The sequence below is a fragment of the Anopheles merus genome, chromosome 2R (assembly GCF_017562075.2).
Source record: "Anopheles merus strain MAF chromosome 2R, AmerM5.1, whole genome shotgun sequence".
NCBI classification, from domain to species: domain Eukaryota; kingdom Metazoa; phylum Arthropoda; class Insecta; order Diptera; family Culicidae; genus Anopheles; species Anopheles merus.
In genome coordinates this window covers 14,981,352-14,995,945 of record NC_054082.1, presented here as the reverse complement: position 1 = coordinate 14,995,945, position 14,594 = coordinate 14,981,352, and the positions used below count along the sequence as shown (strand labels likewise).

Here is a 14,594-nt window from a genome sequence, read left to right as displayed (position 1 = left end):
GCCTACATCTGCGCTTGTGTGACTTATTAATAGTGCCCTAATCCCAGTCCCGACCCGAGCGTGTATTAATTTTGGTTGCCCAAAACACCCCTTTCGCCTGCATGACCTAACCCGCCTCCTGTCACTTTACTGCCAGCAATCTTTCGATTCAACTGTGTTCAACTTTATACTCAACGGCCACTGGCAGCAAAGGAAAAGAGTTCAAGAGCTATGGCGAAAGAAACCGCTCCCCATTCATCATGCTTTCAAACACGAAATTGGCTATTTTCCGTGGACCGGGTCCACTGCACGCATGGTTGGCTCGGCGTCTTTCGCCCACACACGCGCGCCGAGAGTACGTTAAAACCCTCACCATACCTACTAAGCGCCCTTTGGGTTAGCTAATAAATACGTTGAAAAATCGAAAACTCTTCATTCTGATCCCTCCTTCCTTCCTCAGGACCGACACACACACAGACACAGAGACCATCGGTCGTCTTAACAGCAAAGCCCCGAACCAAACAGGCCTGGCCAACAGCTAGCTAGAATTTAAATAATGTCACCTACTTAGCCCATGATCATAAGCATTCTCATATCCTCCCCTAAGGTTCAGGTTCAGGTCGCCTCAAAGCCAATGCCTCGCATGTGTACACGTACGCCAGAACCGGACCCAGTCAGGCAGAAGATTGTGTCCCCATGGAAACGGCAGGCGGATGAGATGGCGGCGGGAACACCCGGTGACCGAAATTTAAATCAAAGACTTAAGAACTTTTCATATTTCTTCCGGTGCCGGACTCACCAGTGCCATACTGCGATGACGCCAGCCCATGACCGGACGGGCGGGGACCCGGGACACATTCGGCTGTTCGCACGAGCCGTTTCGGACGATTGAGAACGGACGGTGTCGGTTGAAGTTGAATTGAAAACGGTTCGTTGCGTTCAAAGAAGCTCTCTCACTCTCTCTCTCTCTCTTTCTGTTAAGTAAGGGAAATGGGTACCGAGGGCAAGGGAAGTGAAAATGGCACCCGGGAATGGGCATGCTAATGTAGAGACGACTTTTGGTCATTCGTTTTTCCGGGTGTCACTTATGCACGTACGAGTTTTCGGTGTGATCCATCGGCCGGGCACCGGGGTAAAGGGATCAAACTCTCAAACCCCTTTCTTTCATTTTTCTTCGTCCTTTCTTGCCACCCGACCAGTTGTCTTCGTGCGAGCGGAAGCAAAGATGGATAAATCAAAGTGATTAAAATTCCTGCCAGCATGAAAGTCGTCGGCAGAGGCCACAATGACAAAGGGAAGCGTCCGAAGCGAGGGGCATCTTAAAATGATGACCAGCGCTTAAAATCCCCTAACGAACGTCTTGGGATATGGGAATTAATTTCTGAGGTTAGGTCAACGAGTTCCCTGCTTCTGTCTCATTTGCACACGGTCAACGAAGGTGAGTACGATAAGGATAGGTTAGGCGCCTGCTTTGTTTTTACTACTACTACCGTCGATCGATATTCCTCTCAATAGACACTGCGCTACACCGCTACCACAATCTGCTCGTACATCTTTTCCTCCCCGGCATTCTAGCGCACAGGGCTACTTTTTCGTTCGTTGGTGGCCAAGGCGGCCTCGCACCTCCCCCTGAAGCGAAACTACCGAGACGTCTTTTTGTGTGAGGAAGTGCCGGCCGAATGTTTGCTTGCCGAGCGCCATGGGCAGCCTCAGCCTTATTCGACCCATGTTTGTGTTATCCTCAAACAAGCTTAACCTTCCTTCCAAAAAAGCCCTCGCCCTCGGACGGAGAGGGTTTTTCCACTTTCGGACAGCGACCATGTTGGTCCGTGTCTCTTTGGAGCACATGCCACACATATACGAAACGTAGCGGTAGCTACCATCCCCAACCCGTAAAACGCTTTGTGTGTGTGTGTGTGTGTTTGTGTCTGTGTCCTGTGTAGCTCCTGGGGCGCTTTTGAAGAAACTTTTCAGCTAAATGTGTTCCGAACCTTTCACTCTCCCCCACAAGCGGGGGACGCCTTTCCTTGGACTTCAGACCGGTGGAATGTTTTTCCTTGCCAAGCCGGTTCCACTCTACCATGGCCAGCTCGACAGACGTTGGACATCGGTTTTGGTCGAGTGGTCTGTTTGTTTTTCCAACCACCAGTACTCCTACTCACACTCTCCAGCACAAACCACATTGCAGCAATAGCCTTCCGGAGTAGCCTCCGGGTCCCTCCTCAATCCCTGTGTCCTCTCGATACCGGGAATTCGGGCCGCCTCTCCATTTCTGTTTCTTCGAGTGTGTGTGTTTTTGGGACTGAAAACCCCCACTACCCCACTAATGGAATGGTTTTTCACTGAAAGTCCTCCCTTTCCTCGTCCAAGCACAGGACAACGGTTTGTTTTCTCATTCTCGTTCTCAAGGCCCTATTGTGTGTGTGTGTGTTTTGCAGCAACGCACAGGACTTGGGGCTTTGTTTATTTCCTGTCTAAATTAAAATGAAAACCGAAACACCACCACCCACCTTCGAAACCCTTTTCGACACACGTTTGCGCTTTGCTTGGACCGCTCGCCGTTTCGGTTTGTTGCGCAGTTTCCAGCTCAAACCCAATCATGTTTGCGCTTTCAATTTGTACCAATTCGAGCAAACTGCGCCAAACGGTACACAACAACACCCAGCGGCAACGGTGAAAACTGTCCTGCCGCGTTTCGATGCAGGCATAATTTTAATTTCAAACACCGCTTCCGGTTAAATGATCATACCCTTTTCGTTTCGCTCATGTTGGGTGCCTGTGCCTTTCCGTGTTTTCGTAACTCAATGTGTCGAAAGCCCTCGAAAGCACGCGCCTGGGAGAGATGAGCAGCTGACAGTTTGCATCGCGTCCGTGCTATATTGATTGGTTATTGATTAAGCAGGCATGGCATGCATGCGCGTCCTCGCTCGAAGGGGTTACACGCAACGGCTCGGTGTTACGGAGCTGCCAATAACCCCCTGGTATGCAAAGGATTCCTTCCCTTCGCGAGCGCGCTCGGTGCCACCGAATGCATGCATAAATCGAATTAACCCCGGGCGCGCCGAATGAAGCACCATGCGGTTCCCGCGTACTCGAGGGTTTCCCCGATGGGTAAAGGATTACGGGGAACTTTAAAAAAAAAAGGGTGATGCATCCGACGCAAAGGGCTTTTCCACGGTAACAGCTGCGCAATGGGACGAAATGCATCAACAGCTTCCACGCGGGACAAATTGCGTCACTGAAAATGATCTCCAAAATAACGTACGAAGAGTGCCTTTAACCTACATTTTAACGAACCTCACGTGATGATCGTATCCCATTTTATGTTCCTTGCTGTCTTTGGACAGCCCAAAAGCACTCCTGATTCCCAGTTGACTCCAGAAATTCCCCAACACGTCACCAAAGTTCAGGAATGAATTCGACTCGCAATGGTTCATTTTCAGAACAGTTCCAATCTCTTCACTCCCGTCACCTCCAAACTCAACAGCTCCACCATTATCACAGGCTCGTTTCTTGTCTTCCTTGTTTATAAAACACTTCAACCGATCGAGCCAACTCATCATTCGCTAGCCAGTTGTCTTGAGAGTCGCTTGGTGTCCGGACTATACCGAATAAAAAAAAACCCCGAAACTACTCATACACAGCAAACAGCTTCAGCATGAAGCAGCATGGGTTTCTCCTCTGCCTAGCGATTGCGATTTCGCTGGCTGCACCCCAGCAGGCAGAGCCGATCGTGAAAGACGATATCGAAGAGATACGAACGATCGTGACGGATCTGCTCGCGAGTGGGTAAGGTTTCGAGAGGCAGGAAAACGGATTGGCAAAAGTTGGCAACGTTGTTAACACTGCCGTTTTTATTGCAGTGTGCACATCAACCTGGAGCAGCATCAGACCCGATTCGTTGACGGTGACACAGAAAACCTGATCATAGAGAACTTTCTTTTTGCGAGCGAGGATGGACTCGTTTTTACTGTAACCTCGGAGCGAGTTCTAGGTAAGTCTAACGCACCCGTACTCATCCTTAAACAGTTCGTTCTCATTCGAATGGTACATTTCCTTCAATGTTCAGATAAAAACTACCAACCAAAGGTGGTGTCCTACTTCGATGTGACAGATGATGACGCACAGAAGGTTCTGCTCTCGCTGCTTGGTGGAGGAAACATTAAGACGTTAACCATCAACAAGAAGTAAGGTTCCTGAAAGCTTATGAGGCTATCACACTATCTGCACGGCTATTGAGGCAAAGCAAACGTTACCATAATAAATTCAATACCCAAAAATAGACCTGCTCTATCCAGCTCGCAAGGAAACCAGTTTCCAAAACGGCTCTTATTCACATCCAATGCCGAAACGTGTTAAACCCGTGTCGGCTATAAACTGCTTTTGATTGGGATGTGTTTTTTTTCCTCTACCTGACACCTTTCCACATAAATTCATGATCCCAAGCAAGATGTTAGAATGATAACCAAATCACTTCTCTACAATGGAACTGCACCGAGTTCCGGCAACTTCCCGTACACACAGACCGATGCTGACTCCACACGGTATGTAAAAGTCGTCGTGAGCTTCAAGTTCAACCCCTTTTGCATTCCACGGCGCGCGCACACAAAGTGGAGGTAAGTGGAGAGACTTTAAATATCACCACGCGCGCGACCGCTTGATCAATCAGTCCTAACTGGCCGCGCTCGTGATGTATCGTTGGCAGATATTCGCGCTACTGCTGCTGTCGATCGGCGGTGTCATTAGCATGACACTCGGCAGCGTGTTTCAAGTGTTCTCCGTACCCTTGGATACGCTGGACGTCGGCGGCTACTGTGATCGATTAGCGAGTCAGCTGGAGGCGACGGGTACGTCGATTATTGTGCTGCAAGTCGGCCGGCCCAGCCAGGCGTTCGAAATTGTTGCGGGCGAGAGGGCAAACACGACGCGAACTTCGGCCTGTGAGTTTTTGGACAGTGACAATGGTACGAGCGAAGAGTATGCGAGTATGAAGGATCACATTGTGCAGCAAATACACGACAGGTGAGGGGTTTTTGAAGTCCAGAAGATTACTTCTCCAGGCGTGAACCTTATGGTTGTGTGTGTGATACCTTTTCTTTATAGTGTGGTTGAGGTGATAAAGCATCGCATTGTGGAGTACATAACCGTGCTCACCGTGGACGGTGAATACCTGCTGACCCTTGAGCGAACCGGTGACTTTGAAGGTAACCTTCGCAAAGACGCCGCTTATCACCCGTGCCCTTTGCTAACACCCTCTCATTCTCTCCCGTTCTCTACGCGATAGAACCGATTGCACTCGAGCCAAAGTTTGGCGGTGTGAGTGCGAAGGAGAAGCTGCTCCTATCGCTCGTCGGTGGCGGCAGCGGTGGGCGTATTAAGAGTTTCGAGCCTGTGAAAAAAAACTGAGCCTTAATTTTAACCCTCCTGTCAACGTGATGGCAACGGAATCACCGCACCGTCCTCTGCCCAGTGCCGGTGACTTTCGGCCTCGGAAAGATCGGCCACATCACACCGGGACCGGGGTCTAATCTTCATCTAATCCCGTTCACCGAACCAAACCAAACCGACCAAAGTACACTCCCACCGAAAGACAAACAAATCCAATTATAATTTATTACAACAAGCGATAACATATAGCCATACACTTCCGGCAGGCTTTAAATCGTCACATTTGTGCTGAGAAAGGGAAGAGGGCGTTCCTCCCAATCGCTGGAAAACTTGCGCCGGTAAACTTCGAATAAATATTAGCCCATGGCGAGATAGGTGGCGCCTGTCTCGGCTGCCTGTCCAGGTCGAGATGAAGTGTGATTCCCCGGCCAAAAGCCACACCAGATATTGAACGCCGAAAGTATTGCTTGCCCAGGGTTTTTAACCTTTATCATTCACACGGTAAGCCCGTTCTGCACCACCGATCCATCCATTCCAGCGCTCTCTAATCATTCCCAAAAACCCGAGTGTGAAGAATCACCAACCGAGCTCCATATTGTATACCCACTCATCCCCCCCCCCAACGCCCAACAGCCGACCGCACAGGTTTCTCTATGACAAAAGGGTAAGGAATCACCACAGCTAGCACCGCCACCAAGAACATCACCAGCCAACCATCCCACTTCCGGCGGTAAAGTTCTTCATCAACGATGGTCGGTGCGCTCCGGAAGCTAACCTGCTGGTGGTGGTGCTCCTTGTGTTTGCTACCTTCTTCGCATCTTCGAAGTAAAACTTAATTGAATGAAATTAATAATAATAAATTTATTCGTGACTAAACTAACTTGACCGTACTTTAAATTTATCATCTTTTGGGCAGAGCGGCACATCTCAGAACCGGGGAAAACCCTTTTTCGTTTGCAGCGTTGGACGGTGTCGGACGGAAGCTGAACCTCTTAGCTAGAAGGGTATAGCTTGACGAGCCACTTGGAGTTGTATTAGCAAGTCGGAAGCCAAAATTGATGCAAGAGCTTTTTCATTTTAAACATACACTTTCTTCACATTCATCCCGAACTCAATTGCTAACCAACTAGTGACAGTAATGCAGCCTGTTTCGGACTAATCCGGTTGCCTGCACCAATCCCTAGACACGGCAGCTCCGTCGTGTTGCCTTCCTCATTGTCAGCGATTGTTTCGTTTGATGGGTCACTTGGTAGTTCCACTTTTTGACAGGGAATTTCGCCCGACGGGGAAACCTCGATCACTTCCATGTGAATTGGTGCCTCCGTTACGTCTGGTGCACTCTCGGAAGCTCCTTCAAGCCGCGTGCCTAAATCTTCCTCAGGAGCACCACTGCTCTCCGCGATTGGTTGTGGAGCTTCTGGCAAGGGCGTTACAATTGCTGGACTTTTCGGGGCCACAGGTTGCCGGCCCACATTAACGGTTAGCCCCGTCGGTACACCCAAATGCACTCCACCGACCGGGGTTTGTACTCCGATGCCTCCGAGAAAGGAAAACTGTGGTCTGCAAGGTTTAAGCACACGAAAACAGCAGTGGTAAAGTATGCAGATCGTACTGTAAGCACTGTAAAACGCTAAGCCCACCGTGCTGTAGTTGGACAGAAGAGGCTCACTGCCACCGTTAGACACACAGCAAACACCACCGATCGTATCTTCACCATGGTTACCCGTTCGCGATCGCACTGCAACTAATGCGGACCAACGGGATGAAGGATCTTTTTAAGCCTCATCATCTGCAAGTACTCTCTTAATGATGTTTGCCATTTCGTAGGTTGTTAATCTCTTACAGTCACGGCAATAAATAGCTCGCATCAGATGAATAGTTTAAAAAAACATATTATTATTCCCTTTCATCTTCCAAAAGTGTTTGGGCAAGAAATAACGCATGATCAGCTGCATTAGTTTGAAATTTGTTTATTTTCCCTTTCATCTTTCACTTTGCACCTACATTTACGTCACCACCTGTAATCTTATCGTGTGCGATTTTTTGTAACGCTTTGTCTCACCACCCCCCAACCACCCCTTCAAAGCGGGTGGGATGGAGGGTTGGGTAAGCTGCTTTCCGGTTTCCTAAACCGGTTTCCTTCTAAAACCTTCTTCGTGTTGGAATTCGTGCGAGGCAAAGCAGAATAGATTGTTATCAATGAACACGGCGCAGTAGCAGAAACACAATTACTAGACTCATAGACCTTTTTTTTTTCATTTTTAATTTTACCATACAAAAAGACACACAACATGTTACACTGTTCAATAACGAGCCACCGTTTACACTGCCAAAGTACAAATAACACATAATAAGCTATAATTTAGCCAACGAGCGAGAGAAGCAGCTTGTGATCGATTCGATTGCCAAGCCCGTGCTCCTCTTCCTCCTCCTCCTCGCGCGGTGGTTCGGTCGTTACTTCCTCCTCCAGGGACGGGTCTTTCGTGTTGCCTCCCACACTGGCCCAACTGCTCGTTTCCCACGGAACCCGTTCGGCGATCGAGCCTCCCGCAGGAGCCGCTGTGGTGTAGTGCTGCGTAGGCCGCACCGTTCCGAGCACTGGCACCGGCTCATCAACACTTGGCGGGAAGTAGATCTCATCCACGTCTGGAGCAGCGGTGGTGGTTGTGGTTCTGGTGGTCGTCACCGGTTTGCTGGGATGCTGGTACGGTCGTTGCCACTGCTGGAATTGCTGCAACTGCTCTTGCGTGGGGATGATCAGTGCGAGTGGATTCGCACCTATCGCCGGATCACCTTGGTGCGGGAGTCCGTTGCCGCCCCGTATCGCCGAAGACGTTCCGTCACTGTACGTTGACCATGTTGCTCGCTGGTCGGAGGCGATTATCTCCACCGTGCTTTGCTGCTGCGGTTTATCGTTTACACGCGCTTCTACAGTGAACTGGGGAGGAGGTGCTACCGGTGATACAACCCGATCGGGAGTGACACAGTTAAACAACCGTTGCAGTCCTGGCACACGTATCACTCCACCGCAGGACAAGCCTCCCTGTCTTGTCGGCGTTGTTCGCTGGGACAAACGGTTCTGCGCCACCGGTTCCAGCTGGGTGCTGAAACGGGATAGTAAAAGAACATACAGAGCCATCGCCAGTGGGTGCGCCGGCTCGAGGGAATACCGTACCGTACTGCAACAACCGACCGCAGTATACCGTCGACGGTGGCCGCCTGGCCGGCACCTTCAACCCGCTCGGGCGATCCACACACGAGCACCAACCAGCAGCTAGCGGCGGCTAGGAGTAGCTTCCTCAAGTTCACGTTCATGACTACGGCCGGTTGGCAGGGCAGAAGCTCACACTAGCTCCTTCCGTCACGCGAGCTCCCCCACACACTGACAGCCAGACAGCAGGCTAAATTTCCTCATCACAAAAAACAAATAAACATCTTCACCAAACTGTCTCGGTGTTACTGAAGCACGTCAAGCAAGCAGCGTGGGGCCCACAAAATTCCCCATCGATTTCAACGCGTCACAAAGCTGTTAGCAGGGGCTTTTTTTTTTGTTCGGCCGTCAAAGATCAATCGAGAGCATACAATCGCGAGCTTGACGCGCATCAACAAACCGAAAAAAAAAGTTCCCCTCCTCATGCATAATGAACAGGTAGCACACCCCATTCTACTTAAGAGGGGCTCGCGAGATCTGTCTATGGGCATGTAGAATAGGTGTGTGTATGTGTGTATCTATCCTGTATTTTTTTTTCTTGCCTCAAACAGCCCATCATTACCGCCATGCCCTTTGCCAATTGCCTATTAATAACCCTACGTGCGATGGTTCAATTCACGTCTTACGCTCATCCACTACTGTACGGCAGCATCACTTGAACCTGTGTGACCTTCACACAAACCAAACAGCAAAATAAACGATTCCGGTTTGCCCGTTTTCTCACCCTAGGATGTCCCATTTGTTGCTCCGAACCTAACAGAACAACTCATCTCACATGCAACCTCATCATTAAAAACAGTGTCCTCCCTGGGCGAAGATCAAATCTGGACCACACCAGAATCACATCCTTACATCATCTCTCACACACACACACACAAGGGGTCCACATCTCCAGTTGAGGGTCAAAAGTTGCTGACCATAAACACTGACCACAACAGAACAATCCCTGCTACACTCTCTGACGTCGATTAGCCATACCACTTAATTGGGACATGATTATGAATGCTGCGTGCATGTTCTTTTTCACCCAAAAAAAAAAAAACAAACCTAACCTCCGGGATGCTGCTGGCATATGGGAGCAGCGCAAGTGTCAAGATCAAATCTGTAACACGATCTGCAGCCCATTATGAGCATCCGCTGACCCACCACACGGCGGACAGCGACAGACAGACTGACTGGGGACTGGGCTGCAACCAGACCAGTTCCAGTGTGTCGGACGGCACGGAAGCACCTTCGCAAAGCAACGGTGGCAAGCTGCAGCTGGTTCGCTGCACGGGTACGGGAGGGGGACTCGGCAACTGGTTTAATACCAAAACGACGAGCCTGCTATGCTTGTGCGGAATGAATATTTATCCAGCACAAACAAAAACACATCCGAACCTACAGAGGAGCGGTGGAAGTGACGATGAAGCGTACGCAGACGGGGAAAAAAACTGGAAGGATCGCTTGCTAATCAGCCCGTTGATGAATGTGAAAAGAGACGCTTGTTTTTTTTTGTTGCCGCCTTTTTGGGAGGGTAGAACCCCAATACCGAACATATATTCTAGCGAACATATACCGGTTCATTCATGCCGCTCTTGCTAAATGTCCATTTGGGAGGATGTTCTAGCCAGGGAATACCACCACTAAAAAGGAACGAGCAATTCTAGCCTTTGCTTCGTTGAATGCCACTAGTTCTACCGAAAGTGTCTATTTGGGGGTTCGGGCAACATATCAAACTCTCCTGCCGCTTTTTTGTGGTGAAATCGGCAAGAACATTTCCAACAAAAAAACAAGCTGGACATAAGCCTTTTGCTAATTAAGACAATCTTCTTGGAGGATCATTTCTTGGAAGTGCTTTGCTCTCTCTCTCTCTCTCTCTCTCTCTCTCTCTCTCTCTCTCTCTCTCTCTCTCTCTCTCTCTCTCTTCACGTAGATTCACCAATCACACGAACGCCGTTAGACGAGCGTTACTTGGGCCGGTGAACTTTACAACATCCCACCAGACTCGGTTCGATGATTAAACGACAACCAACAGTCGCCGGTCGGCATACACTGATGAATATTTAAATTCTTCCTTGTGGAACAATTGCGAGCTTTATTTTCGGGGGTTTGGGAACGCGTGGACACAGTCTGAGCGTTTGGAATGCGCGTCGCGTACCTACTTTGAATGGCTGATGAAATATCTGCGGCCGTACGATCGCGACGATGGATGCGAAGCGATCGGATGAATGTGGGAAAACGGCCAAGCGACGAACCCTCCGAAGCTCCGCGACAACAGTGACACACATTTGCTGAGGAAAGTTTACTGTACTAGTTAATGTGATGTTTACCGGTTTTTAGTGCGTTTGGTGCTGGTGGGTTTTAGCTACAAAGTGCTCCCAAAGAAGTCTACCAATACATCTCCACATCTAGCTGAAAATGAAAGTATGCCTCCAACAACTGTGCCCAACAAGTGCCCCCACAACCGCTCTAACAACCCCAAAAGTAAATAAATCCACGTACTATCTGTCAACACCTCCAAGGTGTTAATTGTACAGCTCGAAAGCTGGACCAAACCATCCCGGGCCCAAGTTCTAACGCATTGCACTGCTTCGGTTTCGTAACAGAGCGCGATCGTGACTGCGTCGATCTAACTCACAAACACAAGTTCTTTTTTCAAAATCGACAAAACAGGTTCCACCTCAATGGGCAATTAAAAGCCCAGCCTTTGACGTAAATCTGCTTTCTATACCTTTCGGGAGGTGCTTCACAAAATGCCTTCCTTTGCAGTGACTGTAAGGGTACTCCAAAACTCACCCTCCTGCCAGGTACGTGGCAGCTGATTAAGCGTCACAGCTTCGGGCATGCCATAATCGACATAAAGAACAATTTTATTACTTCCTCATTTAGCGCAGCATACAACAAATCGAATTAGCTCAATACAACTGTCAATCTCTAGCATCTAACAACAAACAAAAAATGTAACCTTCAATGCTGAAATGATCGTAAATCGAGCAAGCGAGTAAACATCCCATGGAACTGCATTCGCTCCAAACTCATTCATAATATGTTTACCATGGTCAATAAGGAACAGCAACAAAAAAAACAAAGATGATGATCACTGCAAAAAGCATCTAATTTAATGCAGCCAGCCGCATTGGCTTGATTCCCATAGCTCGCCCATTCCTTCCGTGTTTGTGTGCGTTACAAGACAGAACGCTTTGAGTTAAAATCCCACCCGCCCTGGTGAGTGGTTGCGAGAGGAACACCCGACACCCGAAAGCTTCTAATGCCGGCTTCTTTCTTGATGGAGCGAAGAAAAAATCCCTTCTTTTTCCTCTTCTTCTGCTGCCAACCAGCACCCTGCGCACGAAGAAGATCAAACGTTCGCACCCGTTGGTCGTTCCACCCTTTTTACGCAGGCGATCTCCCGTCACGTGGCAAATCGATTCCCATACCCGAATTTCAGCATTTTCGAACAGTTCTCTCTGGGTGGGTTTCGGGCGGACGATGTGAAGAATATAAAATTCGCACCACCACTACCGGCCGTACTCATTGGCACGGTGCTGTTAGAACTGTCAACATGAAGCTCCTCGGTAACGGTGGCAAGTGCGTCTGTGCCGGTGCGCTGGTTAGCTACGTGGCTTTCGGTGTAGTTTTGCTGACAGTGATCGGGCAGGGCAGTGCGTTCTACACGGTAAAGCACGTCGTGACGGAGCGCATCTCCAACCAGACGGAGTTTGTTAGCAATGTGCTTAGTGACGAGTAAGTGCTGTGGCTGCAGTGAGATGGGTGGTGGGTGTGTGTGTGTGTGTGTGTGTGTGTGTGTGTGTGTGTGTGTGTGTGTGTGTGTGTGTGTGTGTGTGTGTGTGTGTGTGTGTGTGTGTGTGTGTGTGTGTGTGTGTGTGTGTGCTGTGCTGACAAGCTGTCTCGTACTGCTTTTTCCGTACAGGTTGCCGCTGAAGATCGTGGAGTTTTCGCAGTACGCGTACGATTGGGACCGCGACACGCTGAAAGTGAACGGGAAGTGGGTGCTCAACTCACCGAACGACGACTATCTGTACTTTGTAGAATACACCGAAAAGATTGACAGTAAGTGTGTGCGATCGATGTAGGAATGGCTCTGTGCGGTACAGGTGTCTTTCGGATATGGGTCTTCAAGATCCGCATTATGAGGAAGAACGTTCAACTTTATGTCTTTGACAACGTGCGCAAAAAACCTAAATCCATACCATAATAGTTGCTATCCATTTTGCCACAAGATCACCATTCTTTGAGGGCAAGAATATGGTACAACGTGTCGAATAACTCTGATTTCCAACGGAACAATTTAAAAATGAAATCTTTAACTTTTACCACAGTTATTCGAATTTCACGTGAAATATTTCACAAGTGAAAATTTTCTCCTGAAATGTTTCAATGCATCTGCTTCACAGATTGCATACCTTCAGGGGTATCTTCACCGTTTTTATCGTTTCTGTCGTTTTTAAATCATTAGAAACTGTTTTGAACACCGCATTGTCCATGTTTTTCGCTTTATTTTTGTTAAATAAATTATCTTCATTTCTAAAGAGGGCTACTAACATTAATTTATTTCATTCCCTTTTCAGAAACGGCAGGCTTCAAGGAAATTCTGAACAATCTACACTCCAAGGGGCTCATTACCGACATAAAGCGAGTAGAGCGCGTGAAACCGCAATCGTTCACGTTTGAAAAGACGTTTTACTTTGGCAAAAAGTAGCATACCCAGAGTGAGAATATCGCACCAAAATTCCAGCATGACAACGCCTGTGAAGCATTTGTGTACAACGGTTGGAGTATTTAAAATAAAGTAACATTTTCTGTACATTACATCTCCTTTATTGAGTGAAATTGGCGACACATTTTATACACTTGCTTTAAAAAAATGGGCATATTACCTTGGCATGTTTGTTTTATTTGCGGCACACGATAGAAACAATATCATAATCCTCCCGCAGACCGATGACACGTTTCGCAAATGCAAATGCATCCCGTCTGCACTGCTGGCTCGTGGCGCATAGACACATTTGTCAATCGGTATTGATTGATGGCCGCTCGTTACCACCCAAATGGAAGGCAGCTTAAGCAAAGATGCAAAACATTTAGGATCTCTAATCTCCGCTGCATAAGATGCAGCACAACACACACACACACACACACACACACACACACACACACACACACACACACACACACACACACACACACACACACACACACACACACAAAATGTCATCACAGTGTCGCCCAAAAATTTCTAATATAAAAGATCTTGCAGCACACGATCAGCACGTCAGTATTCGGTACAGTATTCGCGAGTTCAAAACACACACTATTCAAAATGCAGCAGCAAGTGTTTGCCTATCTAGTCCTCTGCACACTAGTCGGGGCCGCTGTGGGAGCTCCCGTTGATACCGGCGCAACACCGTACATTGTGCAGTACGAAAACAATAACGCACAGAGCGAAGGATACAACTTTGGGTAAGACATGGCGAGCAGTGCTAGTTCACAGACAAGAAGATGCTATCTATCCTGCTTGTCGGTACTTTCTCCCCCCGTAGATTCGAGCTGAGCGATGAGCAGCGGCGCAAGGAAGAGGGAACGATCCGGTACAGCAAGGACGAGGAAGGCAAAGATGTGCAGTTCGTAGCCGTCCAAGGACACTACTCGTACGTCGGAGACGATGGCCGCACGTACTGGGTGGAGTACGTTGCAGACGAGAACGGATATCGCTCCCGGATGGGCACCGGTGACTACGATACCGATCGCAAGCTCGAGCTGTCCGGCGGGGAGCGTAAGAATCGCCCCTTCGCCTAGTAGTGGTGGCATGATTAATGGATGGAAATTCGCGTGTATGGGAATGGGTAATGGTCAATAAACGGAATGCGCTGATGTTGGAGGGAACAGAAACTACTTTGTGTGATTTTTAAATCATTAATTTCACGGCACCGGTCATCGGTCATCGGTCATATGTTGTTTTACGGATAAGCGTGCCCATGATGTGTGAGCACGGTAGATAGTAATGGCGTCTTAC

At 48.7% G+C, this 14,594-nt stretch overlaps 6 protein-coding genes across 10 annotated transcripts; 4 read left to right on the top strand and 2 right to left on the bottom strand.

Annotated features, from left to right (window-relative positions):
- Window positions 1-3,512: 3,512 nt before the first annotated feature.
- LOC121590357 lies at window positions 3,513-4,269 on the top strand. The gene is made up of 3 exons (XM_041909962.1): window positions 3,513-3,768; window positions 3,843-3,973; window positions 4,049-4,269. Exons 1-3 carry the CDS (start codon window positions 3,638-3,640, stop codon window positions 4,168-4,170), a joined length of 384 nt encoding a protein of 127 aa, XP_041765896.1. The 5' UTR covers window positions 3,513-3,637; the 3' UTR covers window positions 4,171-4,269.
- A 230-nt stretch (window positions 4,270-4,499) lies between these two features.
- On the top strand, window positions 4,500-6,227 carry LOC121590355. Of its 3 annotated transcripts, none has more exons than XM_041909959.1 (4): window positions 4,500-4,595; window positions 4,685-5,001; window positions 5,083-5,183; window positions 5,264-6,227. In XM_041909959.1, the coding sequence occupies exons 2-4, from the start codon at window positions 4,727-4,729 to the stop codon at window positions 5,383-5,385; spliced, it is 498 nt and encodes a 165-aa protein (XP_041765893.1). In that variant the 5' UTR covers window positions 4,500-4,595; window positions 4,685-4,726; the 3' UTR covers window positions 5,386-6,227. The 3 variants fall into 3 exon arrangements, 2 of the variants coding, with proteins under 2 accessions (XP_041765893.1, XP_041765892.1); XR_006004416.1 differs by lacking the exon at window positions 4,500-4,595 and having other exon boundaries at window positions 4,659-5,001; window positions 5,264-5,868; window positions 6,001-6,227; XM_041909958.1 differs by lacking the exon at window positions 4,500-4,595 and having other exon boundaries at window positions 4,659-5,001.
- Window positions 6,228-6,235: 8 nt separating this feature from the next.
- LOC121590356 lies at window positions 6,236-7,127 on the bottom strand. Its single transcript, XM_041909961.1, has 2 exons — window positions 7,008-7,127; window positions 6,236-6,927 (listed from the first exon to the last, which is right to left on the bottom strand). The coding sequence occupies exons 1-2, from the start codon at window positions 7,082-7,084 to the stop codon at window positions 6,486-6,488; spliced, it is 519 nt and encodes a 172-aa protein (XP_041765895.1). The 5' UTR covers window positions 7,085-7,127; the 3' UTR covers window positions 6,236-6,485.
- A 482-nt stretch (window positions 7,128-7,609) lies between these two features.
- On the bottom strand, window positions 7,610-9,760 carry LOC121590303. 3 transcript variants are annotated; one of them, XM_041909844.1, is made up of 3 exons: window positions 9,626-9,760; window positions 8,543-8,768; window positions 7,610-8,471 (listed from the first exon to the last, which is right to left on the bottom strand). In XM_041909844.1, the coding sequence occupies exons 2-3, from the start codon at window positions 8,680-8,682 to the stop codon at window positions 7,730-7,732; spliced, it is 882 nt and encodes a 293-aa protein (XP_041765778.1). In that variant the 5' UTR covers window positions 8,683-8,768; window positions 9,626-9,760; the 3' UTR covers window positions 7,610-7,729. The 3 variants fall into 3 exon arrangements, with proteins under 3 accessions (XP_041765778.1, XP_041765777.1, XP_041765776.1); XM_041909843.1 differs by having other exon boundaries at window positions 8,543-8,777; window positions 9,631-9,760; XM_041909842.1 differs by having other exon boundaries at window positions 9,631-9,760.
- A 2,309-nt stretch (window positions 9,761-12,069) lies between these two features.
- Window positions 12,070-13,385, top strand: LOC121589975. Its single transcript, XM_041909281.1, has 3 exons — window positions 12,070-12,304; window positions 12,492-12,631; window positions 13,150-13,385. Exons 1-3 carry the CDS (start codon window positions 12,123-12,125, stop codon window positions 13,278-13,280), a joined length of 453 nt encoding a protein of 150 aa, XP_041765215.1. The 5' UTR covers window positions 12,070-12,122; the 3' UTR covers window positions 13,281-13,385.
- A 382-nt stretch (window positions 13,386-13,767) lies between these two features.
- LOC121589977 (endocuticle structural glycoprotein ABD-5-like) lies at window positions 13,768-14,473 on the top strand. Its single transcript, XM_041909283.1, has 2 exons — window positions 13,768-14,041; window positions 14,122-14,473. Exons 1-2 carry the CDS (start codon window positions 13,902-13,904, stop codon window positions 14,375-14,377), a joined length of 396 nt encoding a protein of 131 aa, XP_041765217.1. The 5' UTR covers window positions 13,768-13,901; the 3' UTR covers window positions 14,378-14,473.
- The last annotated feature ends 121 nt before the right edge of the window (window positions 14,474-14,594 follow it).